Raw genomic sequence first — 25,517 nt, forward strand, 5'->3', positions numbered from 1 at the left:
AAAACCATAATGGTTTTATTTTTTACATTCAAAAATGGTTCCCGTGATAAAATCAGGAGGAGAAATGCCTGCTCATCACCTTCATGTCGAGACAGAAAACCTCGGGGGGTGTTTTATTTTCATTCAGAGTCTATAGTAAGTCTGTGTGAGGCTATACAGGGGCTTTGAGCTAAATGCTAATGTCAGCATGTTAACATGCTCATAATGACAAGGTTCACATTTTGATGTTTGATATTTTCTATGTTAACATTTACTAATTAGCAACCTCAAGTACGGCTGAGGCTAATGTCGTACGTTTTGCAGGTATTTACAACAGTACTGGACAAACTGGAAATCAGAGGATCCCCAGAGTTGATTGATGTGATATTGATATGATTTATCCTGAAGGGAACATGAATGCATGAACCACATTTCATGGCAATCCATCTAATAGCTGTTGAAGCATGTCACTAGAAACTACAGAGGTCAGCTTCATGGCATCGCAGATGAAAAGTCAGCAGGATTGATCCTCTGGGAACCATGAATGTCTGTGCAAAATGTCAAGATAATCCATCCAGTTCTTGATGAGACAGTTCAGTCTCAGTAGATTAGCCTGATGTTCAGGTGTGTCAATCGTTTAAATTGAAAGACTCCAGGTTTCCAGGATCCATTTAGACCAATCGTATGATGATGTTTCTAATGTTGATATGAAATGTTCCTGGACGCGGGAGCAGCCGTGCACTGCTGCGTGATAAACTGACGGCATCTGCTGTCCTGCTCTGTGCCACTAAATGACTGCGAGGGGAAAGCTACAATTCCGCTGCTGGAGTGGGCGATTTAGCTCACCTGACAGGTAGATGTTGTCTCCCGCCGAGATGACACTGAAGAACTCGCGGTCGTAGAAGGGCAGGCTGGCCAGCGGGTACCACTTACTGTTCTGGGGGTTAAAACAGGTGACTGCTGTCAGGGAGCGCTGGTTCATCCCGATTGCCTGACGCCCTCCCACCAGAACTATCACCTCCGCTACACCTAGAGGACAAAGGGACAGGGGGAGGTTGGAGGCAGCGGATGGTGTGGGTGGACAAAGGAAGGAAAGAGATGGAGGAAAGCAGGCCATTAGTTTCCACCAGTAAATAAAGTCCAAGATTGCATCAAAGCCTCTTTGAAAGGGCTGCAGTAACTAACACACATAATGTTTCGTGGCGTATTGCTTGATGTTTGAGTATTTATATGTCGCTTTCAAGAGCAAGGTGAACTTTTTATACATTAAATATTGCCACCTTAAAAAATATATATACATATATCCTTTTGATTTTCAGACCAAGAACCTTGATGCACTGAAACCGGCCGACACAAGCGGGCGTAGATAAAAGTGTGCTGTTTTGAATTGAGCAGGCCTTGGCTCTCCCTGAGTCAATAAGCTTGTCAGGAAATGCAAAACAAGATGCAAAACAGGAAAGTTTCCTCTTGGTCACAGGAAACTACTTGAGCTAAATGGGAAAGTATAACTCAATTACCAAGACTGATGGGGCCGCCGCTCGTCTGGTTGCCGCCCAGCTCTCTTGTTCTGCCTCCCTACACATAACACGAGCGCCGACTTACACACTCGCAGCGAAACATGCGCCGTTTGGGCACGGCATAAGAGAATCGCAAAATCAATGAGCGAGAATCAATGTGTGTACATTTGTAAGTGGAGACGTGTCCTGTCTCATTCACACGCACACACACACATGTGCTGAGGACCTGGTGTGATTAAGAGGATACTTGAAGCACATTCGGCACTCGTCCCTATTAGTCCTCACCCGATCTCTGCTCTCAGACATGCACACACACACACACACACTCACACACACACATACAGGGCCGCTGGATAAAGACACCAGTGATCCAAAACACACAAACAGGTTGGCAGGCTGCCACATGCGTGTCTCAGGTCCTCTCAGTCTTCAGCAGCAGGCTCCAGTGAGCAGGCAAGACGACGAGCCGCCAGAGCAGCAGGCAGGCGAGAGGGAGAGGGAGAGGAGGGCGATGGGGAGAGATAGAGATGGTGTGAGAAGAGTTAGAGCGAGAGAAAAACAAAGAGGGAATAAAAGAGCGAGAGAGAGAGAGAGGGGCGGGGGGGGGGGGGGGGCTAACTTTCATACACTCCAAACCAAGGCTAACCACTGGTTCATCTGCTTGGATCAATACTTTTCCACACAGACACTCTCCTGACAGGCACATCCATAGGAGGCCGCCTTTTTCCTTCTGCTACTTTTCTGTTAAAAAACTATCCCCTCATATTTTTTTCCTAAGCTTTTCGCTTTTTCTTTCAAAGCTGGTAAAACAGAGAGCTTTTCTCTAAGAGGAGGAAAAAGGGTAAAAGAGGAGAGAGATACAAAAAGTACAATGGGCTTTGCCGAGGCTGAGCAAACAGACGGAGCAGTAAGCATTGCCTCAGACATATCGTGGACATACAGCTTAGACTTAGTGGACAGCTTAACGCTGGCTGGCTCGCTTCCGCGGTGAGATTTTAAGAATGTGTTTCTCCGCGTAGGACGAAAAAGAAAAGTGACGGCTCAAGGAGAAACTGTGACAGTGTCACTGTGAAGATGAAGGTCTGGTAGACGAGCTGAAAAAAAAGAGCCATCATGAGAGAATGCAGGAGGCTTAGGAGACGCGCCCGTCGCTGCCCTCTCTGGCAGCAGGTGAAAGACGTGTGCGAAGTTGGGATGCTAGAAAAGATTTGAGTTGGATTCGTTTCCATCGCGGGCCCGTTTTCACAGCTTCGTGCCCCGGACTGCGAGCCTCAAACGCCTCTCCGGACCTCCAACAGACCTTGGATGCGCAGCTAATAAATGGGAGTGCGGCTTTATAGGGCAGTCGCAGCTACGGCGGCTCTTCTTTGAAAAAAAATTTAAGTGAAAACAGGCTCTTTGTCTTCCCTCTCAGGAGCCTCCAACCGCACCTACACACACATTAATTATATTGACTTTGTTCCTCTATTGTTCTTCCTCATGATTAGTTTGCTGCTACTGCTGTACGTGTTTGTACTCCATTTCTCTTTATCACACGCTTTTTCAACTTTGCTGGATTTTAAAAGTTTCACTGTTTTCTATGCCTTTATAGGATTACATTTTTTTTAAATCTCCTTTCATCTCCCTTTCTTTCATCCCATTAGCTGTTTCAGTTTGTTGATACTGACTGCCTCAATTAACTTGGCAAAGTTCCTGTGTCTGAGCCAATTTGGGATTTTCTTTTTTTCCGCGCACATCAATCAATGTTCTGCTGTGTAAAGTTTCTTTTAATATCTGTATACATTCATAACGTTCAAAAAGAAATATCAAATTCAATTCCATCTTAAACACGGAGGAGGATGTGCAAATACTACATTTCCTGATGCTGCAGGATTTTTTTCACTAGAGTCCAACAACGTAAAAGACGAGACTGACTAGACAAGGTGGAATTTCTTCTATTGTTTGTGGAATTTCTCTTCCACCAAACCAACTCGATCCCCCACAGTGTCTAATTAGGCCAACTTAAGCAATTCCACACGCTGCCTCAACGTGTACGCCCGTGCACATGCAGGTCCTTATTATCACCTCGTGCACATGTGCAGGGTTGTTCTCGGCGCTTTCCGCTTGGCCGGACACGTCAGGGAGAGTTCCACATCTGGGCGTTGAGGCTGCTGCGCGGCTCTGACCCCTGAAGCCCTGAACACATTCACAAGCTACCGCAGCCCAACACCGGCCTGTCAGAACGCAACAAAACAGGAGAGCGGCAGCGCTGACGGGAGAGTCACGGCATCGGATCAGATGGTTGCGTGGGTGTGTGCATGTGCGCGCATGTGTGAGTTTTTCCTAAGAAAACGAAGCCTCGCAGGGACGGCTGTCAGTCAGTCGGAGGTTTGATGGGAGATGGGTGGAGGGGATGAAGGGATGGAGGATCGAAGGATGGAGAGGAGCGGTTGGGGATGAAAGGATAGCCAAGTCTTGACAGCTCTTGTTTTTTTTTTCCTGCCAAAGTCTATACCCATGGCAGTTTGGGGAGAAAATGTCTCCTCCTGATTGTTACTGACCTTTCGCTATATTTTTGGTATATTCCACAACGCTGCATTCAGGAAATATCAGCCAAGCACAACCTTTGAGCAACTCCACGCTTAAAAGAACCATAAACAACCAAATAGTTTTGGCTAACGTGCAGCTAAACCACTGTTAAACTTCATTTGTGCTTCGACAGAAGTTCTGCTTTTCATTATTTCTCTATTCCTGCTTGCAGACTAAACTAAAACATACTGCAAAAATGCAAGCCGAGAAATCACTGACAGCCATTAGAAACAAAGACAAGCCAGCCCGCGACGTTGCAGAATAGCCGACCTGAAGGGGCCAAATGTTTGGGCAATTCAAGTGAAGTTCAGAGAATGTTGAACACATTCACCGTGGTGAAAAGTCAAACAAAACAGCAGAGTCACAGACATTAATAGACTAATACAAAAAGTATTGATTATCGCCACTTTAAGGTCAGGTGATGGTCACTTAGAACTAAAGCTTCTGGCAACAACATAGCATGGCAGCGTGCGTTGAGTGGAAACAGAGAAGACAATGGGAACATCTGGACGGAGCCCAGTATCAAATCTCTCAGAGGGAGGTTTCAGTCATCGCGGGCTGTGAATTACATTGCAAAAAAAAAAGCCCAAAAAAGGATCTATTCTGAGGGACGGACAGTCTTGTGTAAGAGCTGAATCTCAAATTGAAGTTGATGCCCACCCACGGAGCGTGACACACACACACACACACAAAAACAACCCCCTGACAGTTTCTGCGCATTGCTTCCACCCAACTCGACTTCAACCAAATGAAACCTATCTGTGACAGGAGCACGCCGCCCATGCTTTACCCCATGCTGGATCCTCGCCGTGGACACGCACACACGAGCGTACAGTCGCTCCAGCAGCAGAGAGGCTGACGGAGAGATGAAGACAGAACGGAAAGATTCTGTCGTCTCCTCTTCCCTGCTGCCACACTGGGTCTTATCTCACTTTTTTTTTGTCATGTGTCTCCTTGCTCTCTGCCCCATGCTGTGACCCTGCTTTCCTTATTCCTCTCCTTTTTTACCCCGCGGCTAACACCTCCCTCCTCCTCTCTCTCGACCCACGGGGGACTTCGCTTTATCTCCCTCTCTCCTCAAGTCGTTCTCTCTCTCCAACCCCAGGAGTCTTTGCTGTTTTCCTCCATTTCATCTTCCTTCGCTGCATCTTGTTCTCTCACCCTGTGCACCTTTTACCTGCGCCGCAGCCTTTTGTGGCCCTTCTTTAACCAGCCACACTTTGCTGCAGGTACAGTCAAAGGGTCATTGTGGGGTTGGGTTGGGTGGAGTAGCTCAGACATACACACCGACACCTACTGTACCAGCTACTGAGCCTTGGTTAAAGATGAGAGGGTCTTGCTCATCCACTAGTCTCAGTTCAGCTTGAGGATATGAATGGTGTTAAAGATTTGCTCCTCTATGTGCCAAACACCTCTACTGTGCAGCAGACAGAAAGTAAAAAGATCGTTCTGCTTGTTTTGCACAATTTGCATCTCAAATCGTCTCCAACAATCAAACTTTTCTTCAACTTCTCTGCTTACCTTTGTTCGCTGTACATCTCCTCCTTAATGACACATTTAAAGAGAAATCCACTAAACAGAGTGCTTTCTGAAGAGGTACAGCTCCGGTTTCATTGGTCTTTAGCTTTATTATTATCCTAAAGGGAATCTGGTTGGTTTGCAGTCAGATGACAATTAAAAACAACCACCTAGTCTAGTGTGATGAAAAAAAAATGTGTGTCTGTCACATATGTAAATATACTGTATAGAAGTGAAAATATATTCCTATCGTTTCTAACTGGGGAGCACTGGAAGTGTGCAGACGTTTCCTCACTGGGTATCATAGCCACAGTGACACTGGCAGTCTGTCTCTCAGGGCTCAGAGCCATTTATATCTCACTGCTGGTCCATAACCATTTCCTCTTATCTCAGCCGCTTCTCTCTAATCTCTCTCTTCTGCCTTTTTTCCTTCCTAATCCTATGATTTCTCTCCCAGGGTGTTAATTTGCTATGGTGAGGATCAGGGGGCAAAAAGAAAATAATGTCAGGGTCCATGGAGGTGCAACATGCATGTTTGTGCACAAGTTGAAGTGTGTGTGTGCAAAAGAAATGCACCCCGGTGGTGAAGCCAAACCTTTTTCATGGCCTCAAACGTACTCTGTAAATTTAAAGGGTCAGTTCACTCAAATTCCTGACTTGCCTTTAGTGGTGTCTCAGATAGTTTTGGTGTTATTTGCCCAATTTTGAGATACCCTTCCCTGAGATTTCCACCTTTACCCCAACACACAATGAAAGTGAATGGATTTGTGGCAGTCACAGCACTGTAAAAGCACACACACAAAAAAACCTCAACAGCATTGAGTCTTTCCAGAAACAGTGTCCCCAAAGTTGAGGATTATTCCCATACCTCACTGTGAATAGTTTTTGCTGGAACTACTGTCTACCAAAGAAATAGTCCCTATGGAAACTGTTCAGGGTTTGTTCTGTGGACTCTCCAGAGTAACTGGGACAGTGTCACTGGAAAAGAGATGTTCCTGCTGAATTTTTTAAATGTAATGTTTCAATGCCGTGAGCAGTGCAGCTGAAATTTCATTTCCCTTCCGTGTACTGTAAGAGGAGACGGACATCTCCAAACCTAAGCTCTCTGCATGGCTAGACACAAGAGGAAAGCCAGAAAATGCTGTCTTTTGTACTTTGGATGAACGACCTATTAAACTTCCCAGTATCATACATTATGAATTGACGGATGCGGGCACACTGTACATGCACCCACAGTCCAAACAACCAAATCTGCACCATCGGCACATGCAGCGACACAGCTCTGACTGCGTCTGTTGAATACTGGATGAGGCTGAAGCAGCCAGGTCAGAGTGCCAGATGTGGCATTCACTCACAGATGTGACCATGCTGATCCACGCTCCTGTAAACGCTGCTCGCTTTGAGTCTGAGCACGAACTGCAGCTCTAGGAACGGGATGAGTCAAGTTTTCTGGCGATCGTTCACCCGCCTCCCTTTCCACGCTCACTCCTCCGCCCTCTCCCTCCTCCTCGGTAGCTCAGGCTGACAGCAGTCGCTAGTCAAAAGGTCAAGCGGACGGAACCTTAATTTTCGTTGCAGCCTCTGCAGACGTTCGGACCAGAGGTTATCTAATCTGGATTTACTGCCTCCATGTTACATTTATGAGCCGAGATAGATGTGTTTGCTCGAGATTTCACTGATAAGCCGCAGGAATATCAAAAACTCATACTCGGATCCTCCAGTGAATAGCTGCATCCAACTTTCTCTCTCTTCTGCCTCGCTCGCTGTGTTTCCTCCTCCTTCCCTCAAATACCATCTCTGACTCCAGAAATAAAATCGGAAGAGGATCCGCTGAAGGGCACTCTTCACATAGAGCGATTAAGACATTTCTGGCACACTCTCCTGCATCCTGCTTTTCCAGTTTGAGAGGTGAAACAGAGTAATCTCACGCTGCATTGGCTCTCAAAGACAAACCAGGCTGAATAATTACACAGAGCAGGACAATAATCAACAAAGTCCTGACATAAAAAAAACCCTGCATAGCTTATAATTGTCTTTCCAAACTGCTGACAGGTTCCCCGTCGCGATCTGCGTACTTAATGGTTAGCGTTGAAGCTGCGCAGCCAGAGAGAAAGATGACAAATAAATTCAATTATTCCATGAAAAAGAGCCACTGTCAGTGTTGACGAGGAGCAGTTGAGGAAACGTTGAGACTGCTGTTGGCTGTGTTTGTTGTTGCTTTTTCCCCATGCAAAGTACCTCTGAGTGAAAGCACTACAGAAAACACAACGTATTATTATTATTATTAATCGGGCCTGAGCCAGAGGCAGTGGGAGCAGACTTCAGAGGGAAGTCATCTGTTGATCTTTTGTGCTCCCCTCACAAGGTGTGAATCATCTTCTCCATTCTTTTGCGGTGGTGGCGCGCTGCGGCCACTCTCCAAGGAGGCCGCTGGCTGGCGGAGGTGTGAACGAGTAGATGAATGTCACGCCTACGGGCTTCAGGCCTCACAGAACAGCCTGCTTTCATTGTCTCCGAGCTGTGGATGCAAGCCAAGCTATTGTGCTGGCTGGTCTAATGAAATCCAGCCTTCTTAGACCACCTCACTACCAGCGCAGTGTTTTATTTGGCTTGCCTTATGCTGCAGGAATGTAAAATGGTTAATAACGTTTAATATTTACATTTCCAGAGTCATTTAGGGAACAGCTTAAATCCTGTTGCGACACATGCCAGGGTTCTGATCTCGGTTTAAAAAAAAAAAATACATCTTGTTCCAGGATGATTTAATCTAATATAAGGAATGATCATGTAGATAAAAGGCTTGTGCAGAAGGGCTGGAATGAACCTGCTGCACACACCAACTCTTATCTCAGTTGCCCCTGCTGCTGCTGCTGCTGCTGCTGTGTGTGTGTTACTGTAGGTTTAACTTTTCAGCCTTCAGATAAATGAACGCTTGATTACAGATGATGAAGTGGACAGAGGGAAAGACAGGCTGAGAAAGAGTGGAGCCACTGTTTAAGGATTGCCTCCTACAGCGTATGTATTTAAAGGTTTAACAATGTGTGTGTGTGTGTGTGTGTGTGTGTGAGAGACAGAGAACGAGACAGAGAAACAGTGTGAGCCGAGCTGGACCCCTGCGTCTCCCAGTCATTACAGCTCATTTGTCTGAGTGCTATTCCACTTGGCTGGGTTGAGTTAACAGTTTGCCCTGGCGCTCTCCACCCTCCTCTGAGCCGAGCGCAGCGTCACATGTGGAGAGAAGGAAATGGGAGCATAATGTATGGTTTTCGTCTGGGTGTGTGCGCACACACACATGCACAGGCACAGCATGTATACCAAGGAAAACTTTTGCCGCTCCTTAACGCACATATCGACGTAACAAATCAGAGTGCATCTTATGAGTTATGACAAAGTGGTTTATGAGTAAACTCCCGACACCAGCGGCTGTTTAATCCCCCTGATCCCCTGGAAAGTCTAATGACAGCTAATCAGATGCACATCCACACTCTAATTAACCAATTAGCAGCTAATGGATACACATACAGCAAGCAAAACGCCGTGGATTCATTATGAGACACTCATAATTTTCACTTTACCCAAGACTCTTTTCTGGCCAAATGAGGACGACAGGAGGCCGTTAACAAATCACACCGGCTACATGCGTCCGATGTTCCTGAAAAGTTCGCTGCTGCAGCAGGAAACTGAGGCGGAGTAAGAAAGACATGAGGTGCAAACAAGCACAGCTAAAATCTGTGCAGACACTGAAACAAGTAAGATGTTTCAGAAACATACTGAAAATTGGGTTTATATTAGAAGATCCCAGACAGATCGTTTATATGCTGGATACCTTTTTGGCTCCTTCATTAGCATTTAATAAAATAAATGCACAGAGCATCAACTAATTAGAAAACAAATGCTCTAGAATGCAAAGCAGATGCAAAGCGAGACAGCGGACTCTCATTTTCAGTCAGCGAGGCGACTCAGGCATAAACTTAATGTGGTGGTTATTCAGACTTTTACGACTCTTGCCTCGCTGTAATTCTGAGAGAAAAACAGCTTTTTGTCCAAACGTTGTCCGGCATTGTTACACATACATCGTTGTTTCAAAACACTTCCCTTCATGCAGCACAGGAGCACGCCAGGCGAAGCAACGCGGTGACCCGGCAGGACCTGTCGGGGTGACTTATAGAAGAATAAGCCGTCAATAAAAACTGTTCAGACGATTGCAAAGAAATAAATTACAGCAACGCGGCACAGCAGGGCTCTGTGTAAAGACAAACCTGGGAAAACAAGACAATTAAAAGTCGTGTGGAAACCATCTGGCTGCTTCTATTCAGCTGCAGAACTTTTTTAGAGCTCCCAGCTAATGGAGCAAACACTCATTAAGGCGTCGGCCTTTTTGTTAAACTCCAAAAAGTTCAGGCTATTCCATCTTATGAACACAATGCGGAGTGTGTCTTCATAGTCCATTAATATTCATATTAACGGTGTTTTTATCCATGACGTGATGTACGAGCTTCATTTTGCAAAAACATGAAACTGGTAAATAAGATATATATGAGATTTTGCAGGCACATTTGGAAGGGTTTTTACGGCCATAATGTAATATCCAAAGCTTGTATTATATATTAAGGATGGATAAAATGACTACGTGTAATGTGAAAGGTGTCATGTAGTGAAGAAGTTTCCCCTCAGCTCTACGGAGCCTCGTAGCATCTTTTTTACTCACTGGTTCGTTTTTATGTCTCCTAACTTGCTGCTTTAAATTCCCTCTTTCTGCTCACTCATCAGCGATGTTTTGAGAGGAAAAGCTCTGATGAACTGCGAAAAAGCCGGCTTGTGTTATGTGTTTACATTCAAAAAATAATACTGACACTGGCCCCAGTAATCTAGCATGGTTGGTCTCTGCATTTGAATGTGGAGGGAACACCTGCGCCGTGAGAACAGCCTCAATAATCGAATTCACAGATTTAAGTTTCGAAGCGAAAGGATGTTAATTAAAAATTTGTCTAAATTGAATTTCTGGGTTGAAAACGTGTAATTCAAGTCAGATTTATCACTAGCAGAAAGGCCGGACCTGTGAGGCGCTCAGACACGTGTCCATGCACACACACACACACACACACACACACACACACACACACACACACACGCACACACACACACACACACAGCATGAACACAAACACACTACAATACACCCACATATGCACGCGACTCACAAGTTTGCAGATTGACTGTGCTCAGCAAGAAGAGCTTCACGGATGGCAGTTTTCCTTTCTTTTTCCGCTTGACAGACTTATCAACCAAGCTCAGGTGGTGCCCCATCTGCTCGCGCACATTTAAAATACACACACAAACACACACACAGCCACACACTCGCTTACTGCTTACACAAGTAGACACATGCTCAAGGAATAAACTCAATCAAATGTCTGCCCTTCAAATTTCATTTCTGATCCCCCCTCCCCCGCCTCCCTCTCCCTCCCTCCCTCTGACCACACCGCCGACCTCTCCTCCTGTTCTCCCGCGTCTCTTAACTTTCTCGTCCTCTGAGCGCCAGCCACAATCCCGCCAACAACCTCAAACTCACCTTCCAGTCTTTTCTTCATCTTCCTCGCTGTCCTGTGCGTACACGTGCTGGTCCCCCACACCCTACCCTGCAATCCCAGCGACCACACGCCCCGCTGTGCAGAGCCCACCCTGTCCGACGCAGCAGATGGCTGAGCAGCACATGCATGCACGCCAAACGATCACCACCGCTGACACGCTTACGCCCGGGCATAAAAAACACAATCGGGCCTCCAAGAATACCAACAACTACACAAAATGTCAAGCTACATTCGTGTTTATCTGTAGACCAAGTACAGTGAACTACTTTACTTTTTCACCAACACACAAACACGCCGACAGACTGCTCGGCCCACATAGTCAGTCATAATAAGAATTTCAGCTTCAGAGGAGTTCGAAACTTGATCGACAGAACTTATAACATATATTTCTCATTCACTGAGGCATCGGGGTATAATGCATCATGAATGTATTCATCCCAGTAGCATTTATGTATTTATATAATTCTGTTGTACAGAGCCACGAGCTGCCGTGAATCAATACTCACTTCAGCCTGCATAATGGGGCTGTAGGACGCAGGACGCATAAGATATGCACATACCAAACACTAAAAATGGGCCTTGACAGAAAATGCTCGGAGAAACCGCTGAGAACAAAGAGAAACTACTGGATCGAGGATGAGTAATGGGATGACGGTGAGCGCACATAATGCCACAAATGTCTTTTCTCAAGAGGCAAATGATTCTTTACGATTCTAAAGCCTCATGCGGCTGCATTACAGGCAATTAAAGATGCAAAAATTATTAACCTAACGCAATTCCCCCAATGTTTGTTTACTGGCATATAAACACACTGGCTGGACAACAGAGCTGGCTAGTAAACTGATCTCTCCATAAAGTGCCATTTGTTAGGCAATTATCTTTATCCTACCAAGCAGAAAATAACTTGGTAAGGTGTGCTGGTGTGAAGCTCATAATGCCATGCAGACACTATAATTAGGCAGCTCTTTACAGGGGGAAAAAGTGGGGTCCTGGCCGACCTGAGGGAAAAATCTAACGGCCAAAAGCAATTTGCAGGCGCCTTCCAATTTCCATGAATGATTCTTTGATTTTAACGATGTAAACAAACACGGTCTTCAATGGCTTGGACATCGGCGGCAGTCAGACAGTGAATGGTTGGCGGCTCGCTTAGAAAGCAAGGACAGACCTGACTGTGCCTAGCTGGTGTTCGAAAGTTGTTAGGAGATGTTTATGCGCTGGGTTTGCTGTGAAAGCGCCTGGGTTTCAGAAGCCACGCAAGACCCTGGGAAGCCGTTACGGCTGGCCACTTTCAACTTTTCACGGTAACCTCAATCAGGCCTGGCTCCGGCGCCGGTCATTTGTTTGATTGTGGAAAGAAAAACCTGTGCTGGCATTTGGAGATGTGACCCATTGCCCGCGCACACTTTTAAGTATTTACGGTACAGTAGCTGTGTGGAAAACATTATGGATCTCTAAATCACCGCCTTCCAGTTGTGGGCAAAAATCAATACAATTCAGTGGCAAGTCGAGGTCACCTTGTGCAGACCTGACCTCTCTGCCATTTTGTTGCAGTGAAATATGAATTGTGTGTGTGTGTGGGTGCATTGATGCTGCCGGCGTGTCCAGGGTCAAGCACACTGGTGGGCGGCAGATCATGTCACGGCCACCGCGCTCTCACATCTTCCAGGCCGAAGATGCTGCGCGTCAGTTTGTCTCCGCTCGTGTGTGAGTTTGCTGCGTACCGGCGGAGAGCCTCGGCCGGGTCCTGGGCGTCTGCATCTCCTGCCGCGCGTGGGGCAGCATGTGGTAGCGCTTGGCCTCGTTGACCAGATCGCGGCACGCCTCCGACGACTTGATCAGCTCCTCGTTGTCCACCACGTTGAGCAGGTAGGACGGGTGGATGAAGGGAAGACGCACCACCGCCAGCAGCTCCGACAAATTCTGAGAAGACGGGGGGGAAAGAGAGAGAAAGGACGATTAGAGGTTGAAGGTTGCAATCAGTGAGCGATGCTTAAATGAGATAACAGAGGCGATAATAAAGAAACAAAAGCAAACACTAATAAAGCTGTGTTTGCGGACAGTTAAACTGCCAGAGCTGATCAAAGAGGATTTATATGATCTACATTAAACAAATAGCAGACTAAAAACACTGCGGATCACAGCCAGTAAACACAGATAGTCACATCTTTCACAAAGAGCAGACGGATTAACTCCCAACCTCATTATATCTATTTTTTGCTGTGCAAATAACTTTTTTAATAATATCATGAAAGAGGATATGAAAAGCAAGCATCACGTTTGATGAAGGCCTGGGCTGTTAGAGTGAGGAGACCTGACGGCAGCGAGACCATTAGATCAGTTACAGTCAGTGTCAGGCCCTCGAAGCTTCAGTTTAACACCCCGCATGTGTCAGGTTTCTATTTCTATACTTGCGCAGGACAAAATGCCCTGGCAAGGATGAAACGACGAAGACATCACAGAAGGCACTGACAGCATTTCTTTTTTTCTATATATGCAACATGATAGAAGCATTCACTTCCACACTAAACACAAGTCATTAAACGTTATTCATCCCTAAACAAGAAACCACTGATAACATTTTGCAAAGTTTTCAGCATATCAGTTTCATGTGTGTGCATTTGGCTACGCTGCGAGAGCCGGAGCGAGCCAGTGGGGGGTGGGGGTGGGGGGGCACCTTGCTTTCTTCTGATTTTTCCGCCTCCAAATGAAATCTTTCAACAGTCAGCGAACACTCCTCTGCCGCTAAATTAAGACTCCGTTCTGGTTCATCACGACCCATTCAAGCTAAGAGACGCGAGCACGATGCTACAGTACCTAAAGCTTTCAAGGTCCAACAAAAGACTGATTTCAGACCATTGTGGCTTATAATTGGCACCTTTTCCTTTAAGGGGTGTCTTGAGGTGAGGACTTGAGCGCGATGACTCGGCTCCTCAGAGATTTAATGATGTGGAGTGAGCCCAAATGACAAAAGTGCTCAACTACGGCAACACAAATTTGTTTTTGTGTGCACGTTTGTTCCATTGCTGCGTGCGCATGCATTTGCGTGTGCTTACATCGTATAGGTGTTCAGACACAGAGGCAGGACGGCCTGTTGCCATGGCAACCCTGTCTATAGCGCCGGCTGCCGAATGTTTGAGTGTGTGTGTGTGTGTGTGTGTGTGTGTGTGTGTGTGTGTGTGTGTGTGTGTGTGCCGGGCCGTACCCCCATGGGAGTCTCATCCATGTCGACAGTAAAAGCTGTAAACAAGCTCGGACAGGGCGACAGAGAGCCGGGCGGAGGTTGACCCCGCTGACCCTCCGGCTCAGAGCAACATGGCCGAGCCTCGCGGGGAGAGCGACAAAACAACAGACTCAGAGAAACATCATTCAGGGGAGAACAAATAATAAGCTGACACTCAGCCTAAGCATCTCCCTCTCCCACCTGAGGCCTTTTCACTCTGGCATGTGTCCCATTTGTTTTTTACCCATGTCCTGGGACCGGAGAGGTGGAAATGAGACAGCAGAGAAAGGGACAAAGTGTAGGAGGGGCGAGAATGGCATGTGAGGGAGGGGGATCGGACAAGAGGGGAAGACAAGTGTGAACCTGGGAGGAGGAAGAAGAGCGCAACAGGAAAAGAGGACGGACAAGCCAACTAAGGTGAGCTGAAGAGAAAACAAGGAGACGGGAAAGAGGATGCGACGGCTGCGGAGAAATGTGCCGACGACACTTCCTCTCTGCGAGCGAGACGCCGTCCTGCAGACGGGGCTGTCTGTTTCTGTCCTCCACGGACGTACACAGCTTACCCAACAGTTTATCAAACAAACAGCTCAATACCCACACAAACGCTGGCGACGGCTCCCAGCGCCTCAGCTCGAACGCAGCAAGAAAAGAAGGTAAAGTCAAAGCAAGCTGCTTAGCATACTGAGATATTCTTCAGGGAGGAATCACTAGCTCAGGAGAAGCTACTACTTCCAATTAAAGTGCCTCCATAGTGGGAGATTTGCCCCAGTGGTTACTGAGTCATGTCACACTCAAATGGAGGTGACTTAAGTTTCAGGCTTACTGCTCTGCTTTTATATTACAAGCTGCTTTTCTCCCGGTCTGCCACAGCCTCACCTACTTCGGTCTTATGACATTATACTGTTAATGCCGGTAATCGGATGCGGACACATTTCTAAAACACATATTTGACAGTAAATCCTTTTCAGGCAAATTAGTTACAAATTGCTACAACCTGACGAGGGCTGAACTAAATTGTGCTGTATTTAAAGTCAGGTTTGGCTCACAAGATCATACGTGTGCATCTGCGGGTCGTCTGAAATAGGTCCACCAGTGACCGTTCTGACCCTCAGAGCTAAATTAAAGCTGTATATGGGGCAGTTTTGGCCAGGTGGTGCCCTTAGTGGCACAGCAGAAACAAATGTGCTGCAATGTCTGGGGGTGCATGTGGAAATCTTGCTCCCATTTGGAACAGCAGGTGGACAGGCTTTAGTTCTGTCTTCGGTTTTTCTCTGCTGTGGAGCGTGCACGTTGGATTTCATCTAAATATTCTAATCTCCTCCACAGTCCAAAAAAAGGCAGCTCAGGTGGGCTGGAGACTCAGCCCTGCAACTGTGCACGCATCTGTGCGTATAACTATGCAATGCAGTCGTGACCTGTCGCAGGTGTTTAGATGCTTCTTGTGCAATGCATGCTGGGATAGATATCATTGACCTTGAATAGGAATAGGCGAGTATAGAAAATTGGTGCCCCCTCAAAAACAAGCTGCTTTCTGAGTTCGCAGAGCAGACGAATTCAGAGCACAGCCGGTCAGCATGTCGAGAGAGTTCAAGGCGTGATGGACAGTCTGAGCCGCGCGCACACGTGTCCTCATTAGCAGTTTTGTCTTGGCACACTGTAAACTACACCCACATCAATACTCAGGCACACACTCACACACACAAACACACACTTACAAGTTAAGTCTTCTTTACCTGTGGACAATGGCGTAAAGAAAAACAAGCATCCTGCTGTACCATCTGCAAATCTTAGCTGCACACAAACCCACATCTGTTGTATCCTCTTTTCACTTGCCAAACATCTCTAAAATGGCAGTGAAACTACCTCAAAGAGACGGCGTCTGGTCTCTGCAAAGCGGCAAGGACTGCTACCACATAAATATCCACCCAAAAACACACCCACGTCTGCACATACAGTGCACAGACACGGAGATTTGCACATACAGAAAGAGGCAGATGGATACACTTATACACACTTAATCTGGCTGGTGCATTGAATCCAAAGATTGATTTGACTGTAAATCTTGTTGAAGAGATTAAGACAATGTAAAGTCAGAGGAGCTGACCTGTGATTAAATAAACCACCGTGGATTCAGGCCAGAGTATCCCCTGAGTGCGTGAGTGTGGATGGACCTGTGTAGCAGAGAGTGGTGGGATAATGCCTGGCTGTTTTTCTCTACTTTAATTCAGCTCCCTTCCTCCATCTCTCCCTGTCTTCTATTTCTAAAAAAAAAAAAAAAAAAAAAAGAAGAAAGAATTACTCTCCATCTCTAATTCTAACTAACTCACTCGCTCTCCCACTTCTTTTTCACTTTCTGTCTCTCTCTGCACCTCCATTCCCGCTCCTCGCTCTTCCTCCCACACATGCATATATCGGCATGGAAATGAGGCAGAGTTGCACACTTGCTGCTAATATTCAAATCCAAAGTGTCAGACCCCCCCCCCCCCCCACACACACACACACACACACACACACACACACACACACACACACACACACACACACACACATACAAAAAAAGAGTCCTGCTTCATGCCAGCCATTGAAACTACTCATGCAGGAATTACTGCAAACACTGTTAACTCCAGGTTCTTGTTTATCTTTTGAAATGAGGTGTTTTTAAAAAGACACATTTTGGTTATTTGAAGTATTTCATGAGCTTGGATGCATGGACATTGAATGCACAGTTAGTGCCTGTCCAATATACAGAACACAACCTACTGTATACGCCAGTTTGACCGGTGGTGATGGCACCTCGTCTAATCACATGCTTTTATGCAAATCTAATTCACATGTGGCTCATGTTTGCTGTGGCAACAGGCAGTTCACTATATTTATTCATTTTGCTGTTAATTACTATGTTGCCTTCTTTTCAATCACTCGCCACTTTGTAAATACACTGAAATCATTCACTTGGACGAGGTTTGATTGATGGTCCCCAGAGGATGAGTCCTACTCACCTCATCCCCTGACTCCTCTGGTCTCAACAACTACGATGGATTACCACGAAATCTGACACTATGATTTATGTTTCTCTTGTGATGAAGATGTAATCACAATGACGCCCTGACTTCATCGCAATCTGACACATCATCAGGTCAAAATGCAAAACTAACAAGACCATCCTCAGCTGTGCTTTGAGTGGAGTGCTAATTAGCAATGTTGCCAGGCTTACAGGCTAAGCTAAAGTGGTGCAGGTATATTTACCTGCTGATGATCATATTAGCATGCTGAGGCTAGCATTTAGCTCAAAGCCCTTGTACGTAGAGCCTTGTAGAGCCACGAGCATGCCCACCCTTTCCACACTTTTGTAGGAAGTGCAAACAAAGACCTGATGCTCGAAAAGAATGGAATTCATGTAATTCATGATTTGGGGGTTGAGGCACATCCTTCTTGACAAACTACCAACACAGCTGCACCATTATCAACCTTTTCTCCAACTGCTTTGTTGAGATTAGCATGAAAATCAACACCCAGCTCTAAAGCGTTTAGCCCGCTCATTCAACCATCTTCTCCACCTGTCTGGGCCTTCCTTTTTCTATCAAATCCCAAATGCCAAAATTCTTCTCACCCATTGTATTTGTGCAGGGATGAAATCTCCTCTTTCTGGCAGATCTGCTCAGCGGATTACACTAATATTGCCAAGGTGTGCGTTCCCAGTGAACTGAGGCTTACCTCCTCAGTGTGGGAAAGGAAATGACTGTGTTCTTGTGCTTTATGTACTTTATGTACTTTATAACTGGATTTGTCAAGATTTTTAGATGTCTGACCTTGAGTTCAAGGTTCATTTTTCAGTATCTCACAAGATAATCCAACAGGTAAACAGAGGATTTGATGCACTGACTGAAACCTTCCTCGGCTTAATTCTGGTAAATATTGATGAAAGCTAAGGCACGCAGGCTTTTATCACCTTCTCTGCGAGCACGGTGGGCGAAGACTGCACGCCATATGGACTCTGCGCTAAAAGGGTTAGATTTGTGTCTGTGCGTGGCACAAAACAGGTAAATGAGAGTTCTCACGACTCTCAGACCAATGAGTGACGTGCTTGCGCTCAGCAGATGAGAGCAGGCGGCGTGCATCTGACTCCATTTCTCCGCATTTCCAAACAACCTCTCGAGCGATCGCTCTCTCATGCGCAGGCAGGCTGAATGTGAGCGCTGTCCCTCCAGAAGAATGGTGTGACCCGTCATTTTCATCCTCTCGCCCACTCATACAAGCAATCCATGCATGCTTTTAAACAGAGATGACATCTACTGGATGCAAATCATAATAGCTACCGTGCCAGCTGAAAGCTACCAAGCCTTGTGTGCATCGAAAGAAAAAAAACGCGGCATGGGCTTTTGTCACATTCTTACGGAGGAGGTCAGTGCTTTTTTAACACGCGGAACATATGGAAAGTATCCACACGAGTCCGGCGACATATGGAGGTGCTAGTTTTAGCTTGTCCGCCCACACACACTTTTGATCCTCTTCCGTTTTCCGTGGAGAAGGATCATTTATGAGGAGTCCATATGCTTATTCACTTGTTGTCTGATAGGCAACCCAGATAGCACCGCGTGACTTCACCTCTCTAACGGTCTCCCTGACCCAGGTCAAGGCTCTCAGTGTCAGAGGACGCACGTGCACTGCAGCCCCGTCACTTGCTAAACCCTCAAGGAAAATGCTGCAGCCCATCTCCAAAAAAATCACTTTTTTCTTATTTTCTCTCTGTCTCTCTCTCTCTCACACACACACACACACACATTCAGACAGGTGGACAGGGGATGTGAATGGGTTGAGCCTGGTGAAAGGCAGGGATAACGTGTCTAACAGGGGGCCTCTCAGATCTGTCAGAGGCAGCAGAGAAGCAGCCGGGAAGCCGGCATCCGCTAATACAGATGACAAATGTCCACTGAGCATTTCCCATTCCACTACTGTCAGCCAGGACTAACGCCTCTTACTGGGTGTGTGTATGTGTGAAATGATTCAGTGTCATGACGCCGTCAAACAAATGACACACGAGCGGTCATATCTATTTGCTTTGCTCTGAGCAGACAGGAGCATGCGTCTGCTTTAGTGTGAAAAATGGACAACCCGATGCTTAAAACGCAGCTCTGGATGAAAAAACAACAACAGCAAAAAAAAAAGAAGAGAGAAACAACCCACACGCGCTCACTCACAAGTGTGTGTTCGAGGCAGCGCGTGGCCGTGTTTAGCCTCACAGTGTTAACAAACCCACTCGGCTGCACTGACCACAGCTCGGCGTCGTTTCGAGTGTGCGCGGGTTCGCGTGTGAAAACACACGCGTGCGCTCGTTCTTCTCGTAAACACACGACGGGCGAGGAAAATATGTTCTCGCGAATGGCACTTCATTGGGGTTCAAGAGACGCTCCGCTGAGCGCGTTCGTCTGTTTTCTGCACGACGATGTGTGCATATCAGCCGGAAGGATGGATGGGGGATGTAGAGAGATGTAGCGGACGACAGACGCTGACTGCTGCCCTGAGCAACATCTGACAGGTGCAATGTGTTCTCCTCTGAGGCCTATTTCAGCATGACTTCATTCAAAACAACCCCCCTCAAAAAAAAGAAAGAGAAAAGAAGTAGAAGCCTTCTTCCACTCATTTAACTCAAAACATTTTCGTATGAACGGCTGCTCGCTGTATATTAACATTAAACTTTCTGGCTTGTTTCTCATCTCACTGAATTATCCTTGACTTCGGGCGGTATCTAGCAACGTCTGCATTTCCCCCACCATGATACAGTGCGGTGCATTTTTATTACTCCTAATGAATCTTTGGAAGGTGGCTTCCTTTGAACAGACAGCGCAGTTTGTTTGCTCACTCCACGTCTTACCGCTCATGCAACCCTCGTGTGTTTATAAGTGAGCCCAGCGGAAACGCCTTTGACTTGCTCTGGATATTCAGCCGCCGAGGTCGAGTGACTGCGGTTCAACTGGCTGCACACATCAGGACGGAGCGCGCTCTGGGACTACAAAGGACACCGATGAGAATGGGGGCCCGGAGTTCAGTGGCTTGCATCAGATCCCATCCGCTTTCTGCTACGCAAGTCGCACCGGGGCTGATTTTCCAGCGTCGTGTGAACGTTTGAGCACAGAACAGGGACATAAACAGTGACATCCTGTGCATTTTGTGCAAAGCCCCATGTGTGCATGTACTCTTTCCCTCCAACTCATGCAAGCTGCAGGGAAAAAAAGACGAGGCAGAAGAAAAAGCACCAATCTGCCTCAATCTCCACGGCTCTCCACGGAATCTCCTCGGAAAGCGTGCATTTGTCTCAGATCCTGCTGGCAATGGCCTACACATTCACTCCAGCCCACTCTACGACAGTTTCAGTTTCCTCTTCAAGAATAGCTGTTGTGACATGAAACTCCTCATCTCAAAGAACACAATCAACCTTTTCTTAAGGGTGGCGCGATGATGAAAAGTGTCCGCTTTGAACTCGGAGCTTAAAAGGAGAATCACTAAATTAAAAGTGAAGCTGGTGGTAAAAAGGGTCATTTGTAGTTTTGAAGGTAAATGAATCGTGAAACGGGGAGAAAGGCTCAGTTTATATCTCCACACAGCCTCAAAGCATTTTTGTCCTTTGATAATTTTATACTACATAATGATAGCATCATTTGTTCTGGCAAAATGATTTTTTTTTCTTCTTAATGAGTGCTGGAGGCAAAAAGAAAAACAACTCACCACAATATCAGAGTCAATTATATAAAATACTCTAAAATAATAACTAGTAACTTATAAGCATATAAAGTAATACCTTTAACTATATTAATTTGGCTTGGGAACTGCAAATGTCAGGGCATGCCATTGTTATTTCTGATGAGTGGTCAGCAGGTCCCTGCTAATGGCAAGGCTGGCCTTTTTTATCATGAAAATACACCATTAACTGTCCCTTTTAGCTGTTACATTAGTTGGCCACTTTCCAAAGAGCCAATTAATCAGCCTCTTTTGTCAGGTTGAGTCACCTGGCAAGATAGGATCCTTTATAAAATATGTTGAAGTGAGGCGTAATGGAGGTCCTATTCAGGGATTTGGCAGAGCCTGGCTTGTTATAATTGGAGCCATGTGTCTGTGGTCGTCCCACAAAAGACTGCTGGGTGAAAGGAAGGACAGGTCTCTCTCTGTCAGCACCTTCACAGAGAAAACATGACGCAGGACACTGTTTTTACAGCCTCTTGTTTATGTACCTTATGGAACCAATGTCACGCAGACTGAACGTGGAGGCGGATTTAGTTCCCAGAGGCACTGTTTTACAATCACTGACGGATGAGTCTCCATCTTTAGAGGTATGAGTACATTATGGTGTGCATAATTGATTCTGTAGCCACGATAATGACAATTTTCATGATGAATTAATGTTGATTCGTTTACTGATTGGCTGGCAAATAAACAACAGAAAATAGTGAAAAATGTCATTTTTTTCAAAGTAACATCTTAAAACTGCTTGTTTAGTCTGGCCAAAAGGTCAAAACGCATATTCAACTAACAATGATACAAAACAGAGAAAAGCAGGAAATCATCACATAGAAAAGAGTGGAAACAGCTATCATTTGGTATTTGTGCTCAATAAATGACATATTTTCAAAATGTCACACTATCCTTTAAAGATGACTCATTATCAATTCGCTGTACATTATTTTTTGTCTATTAACTACTTGTTGGCACTAAATTCTTCAAAATTCACCTCTCTTTTCTTTTGAGGTCTCTGTAACCCTTGCTTTCAGTAAAATAGTACACAAGCAGACAGGTACAGACGCTTGCAGGGCGGCACACCTTGGATGATCCTCAATCACAGAAAACTGAAACAGCTCTCTTCTTTCATTCGGTGGCTTTGTGTCTCATAGCAAACCATCATTAACGCTCAAATGCTCTCCCTCTGTCTCTAAGCGATGTCCGGGCCCCGTTTCCTGGTGCCATCGGATGTTCGTGACAGCATAGTGGAGAGAGAAAATTGCATATTATTTACCCAGCGTCTTCAATATGCCACTTTTCCACTCTATAGCCCGCAGCTCACAACCCACAGCACACGCGCAGAGACACACGCGCTCAGATGAACGCTAAACTTGGCTGGAGGCTTAACGCTTTTCCTCCCCGTCGCCTGAGTTTTCCAGCAGCGCTGTGACATCCTGCCCCGACATGTCATTAAAAAGCGTCACAGGTTCTGGGGGAGCGATTTCCGCTGCTCTCTGCCTCCGACCGGGCAGGAGGGACGGAGGGGAGGGAGGGTGGGGGATTGATGAGCTGGTGCCGGACCATGCGTGTAAACTCAGCCCTCGGGGTCGCGTAACCTCCTCCTGTGGCATGATGGGAGCAGCCTATTCTCTCTCCTCCTGTCCCGCTAGTTGTCGTTGTCGGTCACACGCGGAAAGGAGATTTAAGCTTGACCGAGGGCTCAATCACATCTCCGCTGCCTGGATGTCATGCCTGTGCACGGAGGCACAAACCACTGGATATCAGATCAAAACACAGGGGCCCATTTTCCATTCTCCTTTCTTCATTTCTCACCATCCCTTTCTATTTTCTCAATCACTGCTCGCCCCGTTTCTGTCTTTCCGTCTTGCTCTGTTTCTTCCTCGCGCTCCGACTCTCTTCTCACCCCTCCTTCCCGTCTCCCTCCGTCTTCTGAGACAGGGCGACCCGGGCGTCTCGACTCAGGAACCGGCGCGTTGGGCTGTTCAGACAACCGGGAAAATGTTCCATTTCTTTTTTTCTTCTACTTCATCTGAGTAACTCACCTCTGCACCTCTCCATCAGAGTGTGAGATTGCAGGAGTCCGCCGGACTGAGCTGGCTGGAGGTTTTCGACGCAGATGACAGGGGTTGCGTGTTCTTCTAAAAACTGTCTTGTAGGGGTGTTTGACACCCATGTAATAAAAAACTTCATCCATACTTTTTCTTTATCGCATCCTTATCGCAACAACTAACGAGCATCGCCATTTGCTTTCGATGGTTTGTCCCGATGCTTTTGTGCTGCACTCAATATTCTGCAATCCTCCACTACAAAACACTCCTGATGGATTTCACCATAATCTCGGAGTGCCACATATCAAAGGATAAATGCTAAATGCTTCATCCAAAAGGTGAAAAATACAAATATTGACATATGCGTCTCATAAAAGCGGGTGCCAATAAAGTACCATTGATTACCGAGGTCTGCGCCGAATCTAATCCAGCTGATATAAGGCAGCTCCCTCTCTTGCTGGTTGATGAGAAGACATAACTCTGAAAGAATGACTCTTCCACTGATGGACCGGGGTAATTTATCTGATAATAATCTCACCTCCATTTTTAAACAGCTATAAAATATTTCAAAATCACCACCTTTAAATTCATGGTTTTGTGACTGAATCCATAAAAATCTCATGACCTGAGGTTTTTACCTGCTGGATGGATATCTGTCTACAGTGCAGTCCATTTACCTTTTCGCGAATTTGCGCTGACGCTCTGACCTTGAGGCTTATCGATTCGATGGTTGTTAAAATTTGACCCGCTGTACCTCACTGTCAATACCTATCGAGGAAAAAAAAAAGCCTCTGATTATGATTAAGAGCCTCTAGGAATAAACCAAGCACCTGTTCTGCGTACAGAAAAAGGCTGTCTGTGTTTTTGTTGGTTTTTCCATGCAGCGCGGTGTCTCACAAACAAATGAAGTGTAACTAAGAATAGAGCGCATTCTGAGGGCAAACCACCCCCGGGGATTACGAACAATTGCTGTGTTAGGATGCATCTGAAGCACAAAGTTGATGAACACTACCGAGAGAAAACGAGGAGTCACTTGTCTGGTTTTTTATGCTGTGCATTTCTCAGAGCAGACAGGGACAGTCGATAGAACAACCACACTAATGCGGCTCTGCAGACGCAGTATCTGCACTGTCAGCGGCAGTGAGTGTTTCACTTCCCTTTTTTTTGGTCTCATGGTGCACGTACATGCACGCCGTAGCGTCCCTGCAGAGCAGACGCACGCTTCACAAACACACTCATCAGCTCTCTCTTTCCTCACCTGCACCCTGGAGTTGGAGTCTTGCTTGATCCACTTGATGACCGTCTCGTAGACCAGCTCCTCTGCCTTGGTGTTGAGACTGTCGTTGGACAGATAGGCCACCAGGTCCTCCTTGGACACGCTCAAGATCTCTTCTTGTCCTGCCACCTGAAGAATTAGGAAATAAACAAGTTCCAAACATTACTTACATTACTAAATTTACCAGCATTATTTCTAGAGGCACTGCAAACTAAATATACAGAGATTATTTTGCAATCATATTAAGTGCTCTCATTTCAACTCTCTGTAGCCTAAGAATAATAAAAGCACTTTGGCTTCAGTGTAGAAGGCGGCACAATAAGCATGTCAGCATATTTGATTTTCAGATCGGTGTTCTGGTGATCCAACAATGCAGAACGTATAGATCCATTTACCTCTACTAATTACATACAGTCATATGGCGGTAGTATTGCCATTCTGAAGAAGGCCCATTAGTCCCGTTGTGAAAGGGAAAACATCAACATGCCTATGTAATGGTCCCTGACTGTATGTCTGATTTGATTAGCCACGATTCCTTATTTCTCTCCTGATGAGATTCTCTTTCGTGAATCCACTCTGTCAGTTGATTACTGCCCACGAAAGCCTCCCAGCTGTTTGCAGCATTTATCCGAAAGACTCCAGGATTTTAAGGGAAGAGTTTGACATTTTGGGAAACACCCTGATTTGGGTTCTCTGACAGAAGACCCAGAACCGCCGCGATATTGGTTAAACACAAAACTAGAGCCAGGAGCTTAGCTGAGCATTAAAGTCTGGCTCTGTCCGAAGTCAAATAAAATCCACCTACCGGCACCTCCAAAGGTCACTAATCAACATGTGTCTCATTTGTTTAATACGCTCACAGAAGTGTAAAAAAAGAAAGTGGCTCTGAGGGCCGCTACATGCTGTTAGCAGAAAGCCATGTACATGTTGTGGACCATCTCACTATGTATAAAGTACATATACAGAACACAGCAGATATAGTGCAAAATGTAGTAAATAGTAAGCGATGCCTCACAGCAACGATGACACATAGCTTGTTAATTGTGTGCTTCAGGGGTGTTGGTAGGA

General features: G+C 46.1%; 1 protein-coding gene across 1 annotated transcript in view; it reads right to left on the minus strand.

Moving 5' to 3' along the window:
• LOC121622036 (kelch-like protein 29) overlaps positions 1-25,517 on the minus strand; it is a 192,619-nt gene that overhangs the window by 32,655 nt on the left and 134,447 nt on the right. Inside the window, exons 9-11 of the mRNA XM_041958822.1 lie at positions 24,432-24,578; positions 12,895-13,093; positions 826-1,008 (exon numbers count right to left, since the gene is read on the minus strand). Coding sequence (XP_041814756.1) covers positions 826-1,008; positions 12,895-13,093; positions 24,432-24,578 — 529 coding nt within the window. The remainder of the gene's footprint in view (positions 1-825; positions 1,009-12,894; positions 13,094-24,431; positions 24,579-25,517) is intronic.

This window comes from Chelmon rostratus, chromosome 18 (assembly GCF_017976325.1).
Source record: "Chelmon rostratus isolate fCheRos1 chromosome 18, fCheRos1.pri, whole genome shotgun sequence".
Classification (NCBI taxonomy): Eukaryota; Metazoa; Chordata; class Actinopteri; order Chaetodontiformes; family Chaetodontidae; genus Chelmon; species Chelmon rostratus.